Source organism: Crinia signifera, chromosome 1 (assembly GCF_055691185.1).
Source record: "Crinia signifera chromosome 1, ASM5569118v1, whole genome shotgun sequence".
NCBI lineage: Eukaryota > Metazoa > Chordata > Amphibia > Anura > Myobatrachidae > Crinia > Crinia signifera.
This window is the reverse complement of record NC_139217.1, coordinates 424,190,725-424,207,012: the sequence shown is the minus strand read 5'-3', so window position 1 is coordinate 424,207,012 and position 16,288 is coordinate 424,190,725. Positions and strand designations below refer to the sequence as shown.

Genomic DNA, 16,288 nt, shown 5'->3' with positions numbered 1-16,288 from the left:
CTAGTAATCAGATCATCTGTTTATTTGATAAGATCTACCATACTTAAGTCTATAACGGACTTATATTCAATGCCAACACGTACTTTTGGAAATGTCAAAATAAAGTGAGAGATTTATACAGTGCCATAACTGCGGACATGTGAAATAAATATGGGATACATAAATCCATATGTTCTGAAGATGGAATCACTAAAGAACAATTTGGAAGATCTAGCAGATTTCAGACTGCCTGAAATCAATAATTATTCAATGCCATACAGAGGACCAGCATTTAGTATAGTATAATATATGAAGGTTATTTGACGAGTTCTCCCTGCTGTTGTACTGTAGAAGGCAGTGACTACTGTACCTGCAGATACAAGGAGCCCCCCAGATGGGAAGAGAAGGACACTCTCCACTGGCTGCTCATGTTCCATGGTCATCACACTCTTCTCTGTCCGTGCATCAAACACTTTTATAGTGTGGTCATAGGATCCTAAACGGTGAGGGTGCTTCATTACCAACACATAGCAGTAATTATATGGGCAACTTAAACACCTATAGCAACAGCTGTAAACAATGATATAAAACGTATCCCAAACACAATACATACACCACAATGTGCCATCAGTTCAAAGAACAGCAATAGTACATTTAGATCCCATGTAGAGTCTGATTAATAGACTATCTGTATGCAATGCAAATATTCTGTTCGTCATGTCTAACGCTGGGTACACATCAGCAGGTTATCCGTACACACACAAAACGGTATACTGCTCATCTGTACCATTGTGCCATCACATCTGTGCATAGCAGTAGATGTGATGACCCTGATGTTGGCGGGTGGGAGCGTACAATCACAGTTACACGTGGTCTTTTATGTATCCAGCCTTTACTGCTAAAAAGATCATAGAGTGTGTCCCATGGTGCGAATGCACAGAAGCGCAGCTGCGAATTAGATCCAGTGTCTGAAGTGTCTTGGAAATGTGCTAGAACATCTTTGTGACTCTGAACATCCACCACATGGGTGTGTCCCTGACAGGCTGTCACTCAGGGGCTCATCGCTCACACTGGGGGATCTGACTGACAGATTCTGTACATAAAATCTTATTACCTTTATAAAAACGCCATTTATTTCCTCTACCTGGAAATGTCCCCCGAAAGTCCAGAACTGGCCACTGATTTCTCGGAAGGGTCATAAAGCTCCTTCGGCCTCTACACATCTATACTGCGAAACCACTCGAATTTACCTTTCCTTTGACTATTGCATCACCAGTATGTTGAAGCATTTACTCAAATGTAGCATTACAGAAACTTAGCTTTCCCCCTTTTTCAGTGACCCAACAACTACCACCTGTCTCTGTCTGATGACATCCCCTTCTGCTCTGTCCTCCATGTCCATCTCGCAGTCCTGCAGCTTCCACCTAATTAACATCTACATAAACTATCCCTTCATCACCCCAGATGCCATCACTGATCAACATACTTGTCTCCTTATTTGATTAATGTAAACTTATGTCTGGCCTCTTTCATCGTTGAGTCTTCACTCTTCAATCCACACTTCGCAATACTGTTCATCATGTATTCCTCTTCTGTTGTACAACATCTGACTCCCTGTCTGCAAGTTCCTTCACCGGTTACCTAACCCCTTCGGAAGCCAGTTTAAACTTCTCACTCTCACATACAAAATGTATGTGAGTGAGAAGTTGGAGCACCTACATCTTCCTCTCCCGCCGCTCTACCTCCGCCTCCCCCCTCTGTCTATCTCTTCACTGGTTCCCCATTCCTTTCCGAGTTCTCTTTAAACTTCTCACCACCACCTACAAGGCTCTCTCCTCCTCCACCGCTCCTTACCTCTCTTCACTGATCTCTATCCACACTCCCTCCCGTCCTCTTCGCTCCATCGCTGACCGCCGACTGACCTCTCACCTAATCACCTCCTCCCACTCCCGTGTCCAAGACTTCTCTCGCGCTGCCCCCCTGCACTGGAACAACCTCCCGCCACCCATCAGGCTTTCTGATTCCCTTACCTCCTTCAAGCGCTCCCTCAAAACCCACTTTTTTCGACTAGCCTATCCCTCCTCCTAACCTCTTTTGATCCTCCTATCCTGCATCCGTTCCCCTCCGTTCCTACTTATCCTGTTGTTTTTCGTTCGTCCACCCACCTATTTTTAGTATGTTAACTCTTATGAGTAGGGTCCTCCTGCCTCACGTACTCACCCTACCTCTTTACCTCACCTGTCCTCCTGTCCTGTTCTTCCCTTCCTCTACTTCATCTTCAGTCTCCTCTACAATTTTGACACCTACTTCTGAACTGATGCTGATTTTATTTCTACCAGCTATACCCCTATTTATACTGTATTTTTCAACACACCTTGTACGTTACCTTGTCATTTGTTTTTTGTTTGCTATGTACGGTGCTGCGGACACTTTGTGGCGCCTTATAAAAAAACGTACTACTACTACTACTACCTACCAGCCGTCCCCTTAACTTCTATAACACACCTTCCTCAGAACCTCAACAAAACTCCCCTCAGTAAGCAGCTGATCTCAGGTACCTGATGCTCTAGTATTACTTTGTACATGTGGTAAAGATACCACCTATTACTGTGTTCTACATGACTGGGCTCCGCACAGACGTTATACTAAATGCTGGGAAATGGAGAAAAGAACATACCTGTAACAAACAGATCTTCGCTGAGCTTACTAGTGCAGCCACATCGCACATAGTCTGTGTGCTCTTTGTAGCTAGAGATTTCAATGCCATTTGGGATATCCCAGACCTTAGATGTGTAATCGTCGGAGCCGGACACAATACGAAACTTGTCTGAAGTGAAGTCCACAAAATGCACGGCTCTAAGGAGAGCAGAGACAATGTAAGGATAAGAAGACTTCTGCAGCATTTCATTACTTAGCGATCAGCATTTTGCTAACACATGAAATGATTCTAACAAATACCTGCTTTATATAGCTACAGGCCTGCTGCATATATACAAACATACAAATACCTGCTTTATATAGCTACAGGCCTGCTGCATATACACAAACATACAAATACCTGCTTTATATAGCTACAGGCCTGCTGCATATACACAAACATACAAATACCTGCTTTATATAGCTACAGGCCTGCTGCATATATACAAACATACAAATACCTCAACTACTTCAAAGGCTAAAAATGGATATATTTTCCAATAATGATAGGAAATGTTGTTATTCACATTACAGCTGTATCCTGCAGGGGTAGATTCGAACAGCTCTACTTGTGAGCTGAAGATATTGGCAGGGACATTTATCACTTCCGCTCCCACATCATCCCCATCTCCTGTTCACTACAGTACACCTCAGCATGCAGCTACTGATGTACAACTACTTCCTCCTACCATACACTACTGTGTCCTTATATCAGTACGTGACATGTACGTCCAAGTGTGTACACGCCATCAGTGACTTAATGGGCTGTATTCGCAGTAGCATTAGACTGGCACACCATAGGTAAAACACAGCATCAGGCCCACCCTGTGGGTAAATGACTCAAGCACTAAATAGGCCAGACTTACTTGGTATGTCCGAAAAACTGTCTCAGTGCGGCCTTGCCATTGATGTCAAAGAGCTGCACCACGCTATCCTCGCAGCCAGCGGCGAGCAATCTCCCATCGCCCCTGTATGTCCCACAATATGCAGTGTCTTTAAAGCGGGAAAAGGTTTTTATGGGCTCCTGAGAGTACTGTCCGTAGACGTGAATCTGAGGGGGGAAACAAAACATGAAGACATGATTCCCACTCTCTATGCACAGATTGACCTGATGTACAAAGTGACTATTTCCCTGTCTGATTGGCTGCAGTAGCACTAAAGAATGAGTTAACATTTGTTCATTTGTTATTTATTTATATATATATTTTAAATTCCCCTGAAGTCAAGCCCCCTACACATGGAGCAATGCCAGGCAGGAGGCGCTGTGAGCCGCTCAGAACACTCTCATTGCACAATGCTGTGCACTTAGCGACCTGTCAGGGCCAGTGTTCTCCGGAACACTGGCCCGACTGATTAATAACCAGCGTGCTGGTTATTAATCGATGGGGTGATAACGCACTGGGCCACACAACGCTATGCCCCTACATACATAGTGATGTAGGGGCATTTTCTGAGCGATTTAGTAAAATCGCTCAAAAAATGCCTCCATAGGGCCCTTCAAGCTCTTGTGGTGAATCTCTGGCACAAATCTCTCTGTGTGTAGGACCTAATTTATACGTATGTACCTGGAGATGTGCTCACACCCAACTGGTACCCCAACCACAGAAAACTGCTGCAATTTCCAGGTAGGGGCAGGGCTAAATAATGCTATTTGCGTCATTCATCCCCGGACCTTTAACCTGGTTGAGTTGTCTACAACGTACAACAGGAGGACCACCGCTTGGGATAAACCATATCCAACCAAAGCCCGCCCACACAAAAATTTTTTTTTTTATAAATAGAAAACCACAGGTGTTTTCAGGGATCCCTAGAATTTAACATGAAGGGAACGCAGCAGATCTAACAAATGATGGAAGAAAGGAACTTAGCCAGAAGCTGAGGAGTGGCAGCATGAGTGTAAGCCAGACATGTCCATATGGCCCTCCAGTTGTTGTGAAACTACGAATCCCATCATGCCTTGCTACAGTTTTGCTATTAGGGATTGCTAAAACTATGGCAAGGCATGCTGGGATGTGCAGTTTCAGAACAGCTGGAGGGCCACAGTTTGGACATGCCTGGTGTAAGCCATCATTCTTCTTCCAGCTCTACAGGCTCTTATGTCAACATGTGTCTCATCAAGAGATTCTTCTAAATTCCCATTAAAATGAAGCGTGTAAAAGAATGGGTGCCTCCGGCCATTATAGCTAAAGTTTAGTATTCTAAGCCCCCAATGACAGCCAGGTTTCCATATAGTGAATGATAATAATAATGCCGCAGCTGCATCGGTGTGTCGTACTTACCCGAGTAGATGCTGTAACGGCATAATTACATGGCTGGACAGGAGAAAAGTCTATTTTTGTTACTGCTCCAAATTCTTTTATCTGGACCGGAGTCTAATACAGAAAAAGAATTATTAAAACAAAGTACAAACAGGAGTTTAGGTGTGCAAGTAATACATGTATCTGACTTCCTGTAACATGTACAGTTAGAAAATACAACTTAACAGTTCCAAAGATCAAGTACTCGCTTTCCTATTGCCATTAAAATGCAGCCAGAACACCCTACAGTCTCTTTGGGATCACTCAATTGTTCTCCGGATGGATGATACTAGTGGGTGTTACACAGAACAAATGAATTGTTGATGAATTCTGGCATGAGTGCTGTGGGAGAACATATTTCTGCTTGCAGCCTACTGAGAGAAAGGTGTAACAATTCCTCCCACGAAGGGCTAGATCAGGCATTCCCAACCAAGGTCCTCAAGGCACACCAACAGTGCAGGTTTTAGTGATATCCAGGCTTCAGCACAGATGGTTTAATCAGAATACTAATTAAGTCACCTGTGCTCAAGCCTGGATATCTACAAAACCGGCACTGTTAGTGTGCCTTGAGGACCTTGGTTGGGAATGCCTGGGCTAGATGTATCAAGCTTTAACCAGCCAATCAGCTCCTAACTACCATGTTACAAGCTGGGTTCAAAAATGACAGGTAGTAGCCGATTGGCTGGTTGTCTCTCCTCTATCAATTTTTAAAGCTTGATGCACCAGGACAATGGACTTTAAAAAGGTTTAGCTGCTATACTTGGGCTCAACTGTCTATTTGGGCACAACAAGTGTGATAATGAGTCCCCAGAACAACTGAATTACTCTGTCAGTCGCATATTATTTATCGTCCCTCAGAACACTTGAATTCCCCCCCTTAGACACTGTAACTACATGATACCTCTGAGGGAATTCAATGTAACACGACTTTGTTCAGTTCTAGAGATGAGTGCCTGGAACTTTCAATACTCCACGCTGTGAACCTGTAACTAGTAGTCCTCTCCTTAAACTCTCCTGAGGCAAGAGCACAAATCTGGCTAAAACTAGTGCCTTTGGGCTAGTTGTGGTGTTACCGGATGCGCTACCAGTATTGCGCCTGGCACTTCAGATTTGAAAATGAGGTTTGCTGTGACTAAGCACTGGGCATTAGTACAGTAAACTGCATGACCTGACCCCGAAGTGGACATATCAAAAGTTTGAGGCACTTGTTCCAAAAGCCTCCTTAGTAAATGGATCAATTATATGTGGGACTTTTGCTTGAAGAAGCCTTTTTGGTGCTAAGATTTTGGAGACACACTGATGGCATGATGTACAAGATATTAATATTAAACAATAACCAAAATAAAGATCCAGTCAGACTCCAAGAAGGCAGTGGGGACAATGCTGAAAGGGTTCTAATTTCAGCAATCACAAAGCCAATTTCTATTACAGCACATGCAAAGATGGAAGCAGCATTAATTTTTTATCACAAAAATATGTAACACTTTGCAGAATTACACTATGTGCTACAGTTCTAAAGATCACTTTACTGAGGTAAGATAACGGGCACTGTATTACATTGTCATATTGTGGATCAGGAACAGTGAGAACTCCATTAGCAGTCCTGCACTGTACACCATGAGCCAATGCCTTACTCTTACAGAACTGTTGCCATATATATTACCTTGTAATGCTTCCAGTACAGTGTATCCTGTGTTATCTTTTCCCCAAGCTTAGGGTAGGATGAGACCGTGACAGGTTTGTATGCAGACATCTTCTCTTTTCCAAGATATATATAGAAAAAATATCTCTTTTCCCCCCTCAAAACCCAGATCCCGTCTAGAATGTAGATACAAAAAAAGAGGGAGACAAAAACACAATTAGACATTTTCTTTAGTAAGTTTAGTTGTGCAGGACATCCGTAATGTTCTGAAGAGTCTCTATAGCCCCAGAGACATACTATAGAGTGTATTCAATGCTAGGATGGAGAACTGCTTTCAGCATGATTTTCGCCACGATTCACCGTTTTGCATTCCACATCTTTTTAAGGTGAACTGGTATGTGATCTAAAGGTTTTTTTGGGTGTAAAAAAAAAAATCAGTAATCTTATTCTGTGGAGGGGCATGCTTTTTTTATTCATGAATATATATATTTCATGAATATATACTGCACACTGGTCCCACTCATTACATATGCACGAGTGGGACCAGGTGCAGCGGCTCCTGGCAGCTCTTTGGGGGGCAGCTTCTGCTGCCTGTGTCCCCAGGAGCCCTCCTTCCCACCCACACATTGCGGCGCAGGCAGGGAGGCTTCCATCTCCCTGCCTGCTGTCATCCCCCGGCTCTCTGCGGCGTAAAAAACTGCTGTCAGGGGCAGCAAACCGCTTCGGCGTTGAATAGTGTGAGGAGGGCTGGCAGCGAATGATCCAGCCCTCTGGAACCCTGCAAATGTGCAGTGGATCCTAAACAGGATTTGCTGCACCAAACCCTAAACAGGATTTGCTGCACCATGAGACAATAATCTGTTTTAGGTTTATTCAGCAATGCCATCAACATATAAATACTACTGTGAATTGAATTCATTAGACTGTTTTTGAACTTCACTAATACAACACAAAATAATAGCTAATTTTATTTTCTGTATGTTAGGGCCAGATGTATCAAGCTTCAAAAAGTGATAAAATAGAGAGTGATAAACAACCATGTTACAGGCTGGGTTAAAAAATGACAGGTAGTAGTGTTCATTCTAGCACCCGCCATCTTTGAAAACACATGCAGTTCCTCTTTCCTGACTGGGGTGTCGCTGTCTGCTGTGGTGTTTCTTGCACAGGTTTGGTTTGTATATCAGTGCTGATGTACAGACCACACTGTTAGAAGCACTACAGCAGACAGTGACACCCCAGGCGGGGAAGAGGAACTGCATGTGTTTTCAGAGATGGCGGGTGCTAGAGTGAGAACTACTACCTGTCATTTTTTTAACCCAGCCTGTAACATGGCAGGTAGGAGCTGATTGGCTGACTGTTTATCACTTTTTGAAGCTCAATACATCTGGCCCATGAAAATTTCTCCCAGTAACAATTTAATTTTAATACACAGGCTCTTTTTAGATAATCAATACATGTCACTTATCACTGTACTTCTCAAGATGATTCCCTCTGGTCCCATGTCACCGGAATCCCGATCCTCTCACTATCGCCTCCATCTTCACACTGCCTGCCTGCCCCGCCCCACCTTTCGCACTACTCTGACCACTCCTGTGCTCCCCCATTAGCTCCGGATGAGGGCTAGGGATATTCATAGATGGCTTGTTGGTCTACACATGAATGTGTCAGTAGCTATCCACTGGAGCGAGTCTTGGCCCAACCTTTTCTTTTACCACAAAATCCAGCACAAAGCTTTATAGATTGTAACATTGCGAGCAGGGCCCTCATACCTTTTCACAGTCTGTAAATAGCCAGTTTAGGCAGGTATTCAATGTGAAATATCGCTATGTGCAGCGAATCTGGTTTAGGATTCGCTGCACATTCGCAGGGATCCGGAGGTCTGGAGCATTCGCTGCCAGTCCTCCCTCTCACCCTGTTCAATGCCTCAGGGGCTCGATGCCCCTGACGGTGATTTTTAACCCCTTCACGACATTTGACGTATATATACGTCATGGTCGGGAAGTACTTCCCGACACATGACGTATATATACACGTCATGACTTCTAACTGTCACTGCGTCTAGAGACGCAGTGACAGTTAGGTGATGTCTGCTGTCCCTGACAGCAGACATCCCCCCTCGCCGCCCAGGGGGGGCAGGGGTGCCCCCCCCGGTCGGCGATCGCTGTGATTGGCTGTTCAAATCTGAACAGCCATTCACAGCGTTTCCTGTGTTACCGGCGGCTAAGCCGCTCGGTAACACAGGGATTCACTGGTGATCGGTGCTGTCAAGTACAGCACCGATCACCACCGATGTGCAGCCCCCCCTCGAACCCGCCGGGCACTCACCCGGCAGCAGCAGCAGCTCCCCCGGCTCCCCCGGAGCGTCTGGAGCGCACGCAGCGCTGCCCTACTCCCCCCTCCCCCCCGCAGCAGCAGCATCAAGCTGCAGAAAAAGTAAAAAAATAAATATATGCACTGAAAAATATATATATATATATATATATATATATATATATATATATATATATATATATATATACACACACACACATATATATATATATATATGTGTGTATATATATATATATATATATATATATATATATATATATATATATACATACACACACACACACACACACGTGTGTGTGTGTGTGTGTGTGTGTGTGTGTGTGTGTGTGTGTGTGTGTGTGTGTGTGTGTGTACCGCACCGATTACCACCGATCGCCAGCCCCCCCCCCCCCCTCCCACCCACCCGGCTGCCGCAGCGCCAGCACCCCTCCCACCCCCCCGCCAGCCGCAGCGCCAGCCCCCCTCCCAAAGCTGGTGACTAAAATGGGGTCACTTGTGGGGGGGTTCCACTGTATTGGTGCTTCGGGGGTCTTGCTAATGCGACATAGCACCCACCATTCATTCCACCACCAAAAATCACTCCTTCCCTTCTGAGTCCTGCCATGCACCCAACTGGTATTTTTTGGTCACACGTGAGGCATTGCCGTACTCGGGAGAAATTGGGGCACAGATTTTGGGGTGCTTTGTCTCCTTCATTCCTTGTGAAAATAAAAAATTTTGAGCCAGAACTGCATTTTTCTGTAAAAAATTACATTTTTTTACACAAAAATGCAGATCTGGCTCAAAATTTTTCATTTTCACAAGGAATGAAGGAGACAAAGCACCCCAAAATCTGTGCCCCAATTTCTCCCGAGTACGGCAATGCCTCATGTGTGACCAAAAAATACCACTTGGGTGCATGGCAGGACTCAGAAGGGAAGGAGTGATTTTTGGATTTTGCAGCACAGATTCTGGTTGAATGACCCCCGAAACACCCATACAGTGGAACCCCCCCACAAGTGACCCCATTTTGCAAACTACACCCTTCAGGGAATTCATCAAGGGGTATAGTGTACATTTCAAACCCCCCGGGGTTTCACCAATTTTGATACAACTGAGCTGTGAAAATGAAAAATTAATTTTTTTCATTTTCACTGCCCAGTTGTACCACAATTGGTGAAACCCCTGGGGGTTTGAAATGTACACTATACCCCTAGATGAATTCCCTGAAGGGTGTAGTTTGCAAAATGGGGTCACTTGTGGGGGGGTACCTAACTTTTAGCATCTTATGGTGCCTAGAAACCTACATGGTGCCTAAAAAATAATCTCATAAAAAGGAGGCTCCAAAATCAAGTAGGTGCTCCTTCTATTATGAAGCCTGTGGTTTGGTCACCGTGCACACTAGGGCCACATATAGGATATTTTTGAAAACCAAAGAATTGGGGGAATCAATTTTTAGTCACATTTCTCTAGTAAAATCTACTGTGTTCCTTAGAAAAATGTATTAAAATTGCAAATCTGCAAAAAAAATGAAATTTTGAAATTTCACCTACACTTTCTTTTAATTCCTGTGAAACACCTAAAGGGTTAACAAACTTCCAAAATGCTGTTTTGAATACTGTGAGGGGTGCAGTTTTTGAAATGGCATCATTTATGGGGGTGTCTCACATACAAGTCACTCAAAGTCACATCATAACTGACCTGGTCCCTAAAAAAAATCAGAGTTTGAAATTTTCTTGAAAATTTGAGAATTTGCTATTCATATTTGAAGCCTCCTAGTGTCCAAAAAAATGAAAATGAGGTTGAAATAATGATGGCAACATAAAGTAGACATATGGTCTATGTTAGTTATTCACTATTTTGAGTGGTAAGATTATTTGTCTCACAAGCAGAAAATTTAACATTTTGCAAATCGCAAAATTTTCCATTTTTTTACGACATTTTGGTATTTTTCACAAAAAAACACAGACTGTATCGACGAAAATTTACCACTAACTTGAAGTACAATGTGTCACGAGAAAACAATCTCAAAATCACTGGGATAAGTAAAAGCAAAAAAAAGTTATCCCCACTTAAGTGATACATGCCAGATTTGAAAAAAAGGGCTCTGTCAGGAAGGCAAAAACTGGCTCTGTCATGAAGGGGTTAATGAGCTGAGGGATGGCGACAGACAGGGAGATGGAAGCCTCCCTGCCTGCCCCAGAATGTGTGGGGGAGAAGGAGGGCTCCTGGGGACACAGAAAGCAGAAGGTGCCCAACGGGAGAGCTGGCAGGGGATGCAGGTAGGGAGCCCCTGCACTGGTCCCACTTGTGCATATGTAATGAGCGGGACCAGTGTGCAGTGAACATTTAATGAGCAGCTCCCCACCCCCTGCTGGCGAATGTGTATATATATAAGAAAATAATTAAATATATATTCATGTGCACATGAATAAAAATAGCATGCCTTCACAGAATAAAATTACTGATTTTTTTTTACACCAAAGAAAAAGAAAAAAACCTTTATTTTAAAAGACCACATTCCAGTTCACCTTAAAAAGATGTGGAATGCAAAACGGTGAATCACGGCGAAAATCATGCTGAAAGCAGTTCGCCATTTTAGCATTGAGTACACTGTCAGCGAATCCCAGTGAAAACCCGATTGAAATACACCAGCGAATGAGAAAATCATCAAATCAGCGAGCATGAAATGGAGAACTGGCCAGCATTCACGGTTCGCTTTTGGTCATCATTGACATGGGTGAATCAGATTTTCAGTGAAAAGATTCACTGCGAGTGAAAACAGCCCGATTCGTCAAAAAAAAAAAAAAAAATGGTGAATAGTGTTCATTCTAGTACCCGCCATCTTTGAAAACCCATGCAGTTCCTCTTCCCTGCCTGGGGTGTCACGGTCTGCTGTAGTGCTTCTAGCACAGTCTGTATTTCAGCACTGATATGCAAACCAGACCTGTGCTAGAAACACCACAGCAGACAGCGACACCCCAGGCAGGGAAGAGGAACTGCATAGATTTTCAAAGATGGTGGGTGCTAGAATGAACACTAAGTTTGTTGTATCACAGTCTGCTATTGTAAAGCTCAATGGAATATGCTGTGTTATAGAAGAAAATGAATAATAATAAATGATCTGCCGACCCCCAGTCTTTGCTGACACTATAGGGCCGTCGGCAACATCAGTGCTGGCAGACAGAGACAGTATGACTGGGTGAGTGATGGCGCAAAGTACAGGTTCTCTGATGCTGCTCATGTTCCACAGCCAGTCAGTATTATAGTGTTTTGCAGATTGTAATCGCTCCAAAAACATGGGGGTTACAAGTCCCTTACTTAGGAGAGTTCGGACCCCTATATACAATTACACCCCTGTCTGACAATGTATGTTCAGCATTGGGCAACACTATAACCTCACTATGCCTTAGACATTAGAAACAAATGACCAATAACCTGTCATGTTTCTTATTGGACTGAACCTGTAGAGGCTGCCACAGGGAAGACCTATACCTCCTATCCTTCAGTCCATAGTGTGGCAATGTTATAACTGACCCATTACATAGCCCCTGTTACAGCTTCGTCTACTGTCCTCCTATGTCTGTTGGGTTTATATACAGTCGTGCTGGTTTATAATAATTTGAAGAATTTCGGCGCTTTACCCCTATGTAAATGATGAATGGAGAGATAAGCTTAATCTCAAAAAAGCTTTTTATTTATGTGCAAAAACAAGGTACTATAAAGGTGATATAAACTGATGAGTGTCAGATATATACAGTGAGTTCAAAAAGCACGTTAAGGATGGAAAGTTTGTGCTGGAAAGTCTGTGTCACAATGCTGTGACCCTTGATAGTTAGTTCTGAACAGTCAGGGCTGGCCTATCCCGGTATTCTGCTGAAGGTGTCCCCTGGGGCTCTCTAACTACGTCACTTATGGTGGTATGCTGTTGGGACGGTAGTTAGTCTGCCGGAATGGGGTTCAGTCAGTGGGTCGGGGCGGTCAGGACCGTTCTGATCAGTGGGGGGATATATTTGCCCAATTTATTTCCTGGTACAGGTGGCTGGATTGGGTGAGTCTGATGCGGAGGCAAGTGTGGCGGGGGTGCATACAGCACGTTGGTGGGTGGTGAGCGTCTGTGCTGGGTGGCACCGGAGGACGGCGTCCCTTACCTCGGGTGGTGGACCCGCACTGTCTGCGTCTTGATCCCTCGCTGCTGGCGGCTTGCTTCTGGTGCTGGGTGCTCCGGTTCCACGGTGCTTCTACGCTGGCTGGTGTGACTTCCGGGTCGGGCAATTTCGCGAGATCTCGTCCGCCGGGAGCGCACCTGACCAACGGAGCTCCGTGTGCTCCACTCCGGGGGGTGGAGGAGACTTGGATGTGGGGAAGTGCTGGATATGATGTGTCTCCGACGCGTTTCGGCCCGGGGGCCTTCTTCTAAGGAGTTAATGTCTGTGGGTGATTTCGGGAAGTATTTAGGTATGGAGGGCGGGACTCAGCCCGGTTCAGATCCTCCTATTGGTTTGTTTCCTGGCTCACTGATTTGTTCGAGCGTCAGTCAGTCTGAGTGACGGTCTCTGTCATAGATGCTGATTCCTGGCGCTGTGTGTGAACGATTAAATGGTGAATGGTCAGATAGCCTACTGATTTAGGAGGTGACTGGATATGATGGTAATGATATAATGATAGGGTATTTAGAGAGTTGGATATGCTGATAAGGATAATTTTACAGTGGTACACTGAGATACTGATGGTGTGAACGGTAAAGTCAGGAGTGCTAAAGTGCGGATTGTGTGAATGGTAAAGTTAGGAGTGCTATATTACAAGGGGGGGAGAGAGAGATGAAACTGCTGAGTGTTTGTTATTTCTTACCCACTATGGATTTGATTTCGTTGTCTATATTTAGGCCCCGTGGAGAGAAAGTTTTTATAGTATAGATCCATCTCAATTCTATTTTATTGATGCAGTGAATATAGTCTCCTCCCCTCCAACTCTGTGAGACTTCTTGTATGCCTATGAAATTTAAGCCTGCTGGGTTGCTCCCATGATGTTCTTTGAAGTGTTTTGATAAGTTATGTTCATCTGACCCTGTTTTGATTTTGCGGATATGCTCTCCTATGCGTATTTTGAGCTGTCTAATGGTGCGACCGATGTATTGCTTGTGGCATGGACATTCTAATAAATAAATTATTCCTTTACTGTTGCATGTTATTTGTTTTTTTATTTTATAGCTGGTTTCTGTGCTTGTGGATGTGAACTCAGTGATGGGTTTGGTACTTCTTTTGTTTGCGTTGGTGCAACCTATGCATGTGCCGCAATAGTAGTGACCTCCTATTTCGTTGTACTTGTCAATTGTGGTTTGTATTGTCCATTGTGAGGGGATATGGTTGTTTGTTATTTTACTTCTGATGTCCGGTGCTTTTCTGAATGTGATTCTGGGGTATGCTGGGAGAAGGTCTGTTATTTGGTCGTCTTCTTTGAGTAGTGGCCAGTGTTTGCGCAGTATGTGTTGGAGTGCTTTAGAGTGCTGGGAATATTCTGTTATGAAACGTATTTCTTGGGGTTTGTCTTGTTTTTCTTTGTATTTTAAAAGGTCTTCCCTCTTGTATTGGTGTACTTCTTTGTAGGCTGCTTCTACTGAGTCTGGGTTGTATTTAGGGAGGCCAATCCCGGGATCGGCGGGATCCCGGGATTTTGGCCTAAAAATGGCGGGATTTGAATCCCGGGATTGACCCTTCCAATCCCGGGATTGCGGGATTCGTACCTGATTGTAAAAAAAACAGCAGACGGCTGTTTGGAACAGTGTCTGTGTGTGCTGTAGCGGCATGACGGTGGCCGGGCTACGCAGCGTGACCCCTGACATCACACCACGCTGCACAGCCCGGCCGCCGTCATGCCGCTGCAGCACAGTAGCACACCGTTCTGAATTGTTCGCCTGGCCGGCCGCCCGCTAAGGCTCCCAGCCGCCCGCCCGCCCGCTGAGCAGCAACTAGCCGCCCGCTGAGGAGCTCTGTGCCGCCCGCCCATCCGCCCGCTGAGGACCTCCTAGCCACCCGCCCGCTGAGCAGCACCTAGCCGCCCGCTCGCCCACTGAGCAGCTCCCAGCCAAGCTGAGTAGCTCCCAGCCGCATGCCCGCTGAAGATGGTCCTGCTACTGCCTGTCACCACCATCATGTAAGTGACAGCGCAGTGCAGGGCAGGAGGGATAGTGGGGATTAGTCTGCCGTGTCGGGACGTGTTTTTTTTAACCATGGAGGCCGATCCCGGGAATCCCGGGATTGAGCATTTTTCGATCCCGAATCCCGGGATTGAAAAAATGCCCCGGGATTGGCCTCCCTAGTTGTATTGTTTGTCTGTAAATTGTGTGGTAAGTTGTGAGCTTTGTGTCTGAAAATCTTTAATTCTTGAGCAGTTGCGTCTTAGTCTAATAAATTGTCCCTTGGGTATTGCCATTAGCCAGTTAGGATGGTGCCAGCTGGTGGAGTGTATAAAGCTATTGACGTCTACTGATTTCCTGTAGGTTTTTGTATGAAGTTGTTGGTTCTCTATGAATATGTGTAAGTCAAGAAATTCTACCTCTGTTTTGCTGTACTTGTTGGTGAATTTGAGATTGTTGCTATTTATGTTCATGTTGGTAAGGAATTTCTGTAGGGTGGGTTCTGAGCCGCACCATATGAAGATGTCATCTATATAGCGCGACCAGAGCACGAGATTCGCCCCAAGGTGATCACCCTGCCAAATGTGGTTGTCCTCCCACCAGCTCATAAACAGATTGGCGTAACTCATGCAGTTCCTCTTCCCTGCCTGGGGTGTCACGGTCTGCTGTAGTGCTTCTAGCACAGTCTGTATTTCAGCACTGATATGCAAACCAGACCTGTGCTAGAAACACCACAGCAGACAGCGACACCCCAGGCAGGGAAGAGGAACTGCATAGATTTTCAAAGATGGTGGGTGCTAGAATAAACACTAAGTTTGTTGTATCACAGTCTGCTATTGTAAAGCTCAATGGAATATGCTGTGTTATAGAAGAAAATGAATAATAATAAATGATCTGCCGACCCCCAGTCTTTGCTGACACTATAGGGCCGTCGGCAACATCAGTGCTGGCAGACAGGGACAGTATGACTGGGTGAGTGATGACGCAAAGTACAGGTTCTCTGATGCTGCTCATGTTCCACAGCCAGTCAGTATTATAGTGTTTTGCAGATTGTAATCGCTCCAAAAACATGGGGGTTACAAGTCCCTTACTTAGGAGAGTTCGGACCCCTATATACAATTACACCCCTGTCTGACAATGTATGTTCAGCATTGGGCAACACTATAACCTCACTATGTCTTAGACATTAGAAACAAATGACCAATAACCTGTCATGTTTCTTATTGG

The 16,288-nt window shown here is 44.8% G+C and overlaps 1 protein-coding gene across 1 annotated transcript in view; it reads right to left on the bottom strand.

The window, feature by feature from the left end:
• The window catches only part of UTP15 (UTP15 small subunit processome component), a 33,812-nt gene that overhangs the window by 16,793 nt on the left and 731 nt on the right, over positions 1 to 16,288 (bottom strand). Inside the window, exons 2-6 of the mRNA XM_083151900.1 lie at positions 6,637 to 6,791; positions 4,956 to 5,048; positions 3,543 to 3,727; positions 2,657 to 2,835; positions 350 to 475 (exon numbers count right to left, since the gene is read on the bottom strand). Coding sequence (XP_083008026.1) covers positions 350 to 475; positions 2,657 to 2,835; positions 3,543 to 3,727; positions 4,956 to 5,048; positions 6,637 to 6,726 — 673 coding nt within the window. The 5' untranslated portion in view covers positions 6,727 to 6,791. The remainder of the gene's footprint in view (positions 1 to 349; positions 476 to 2,656; positions 2,836 to 3,542; positions 3,728 to 4,955; positions 5,049 to 6,636; positions 6,792 to 16,288) is intronic.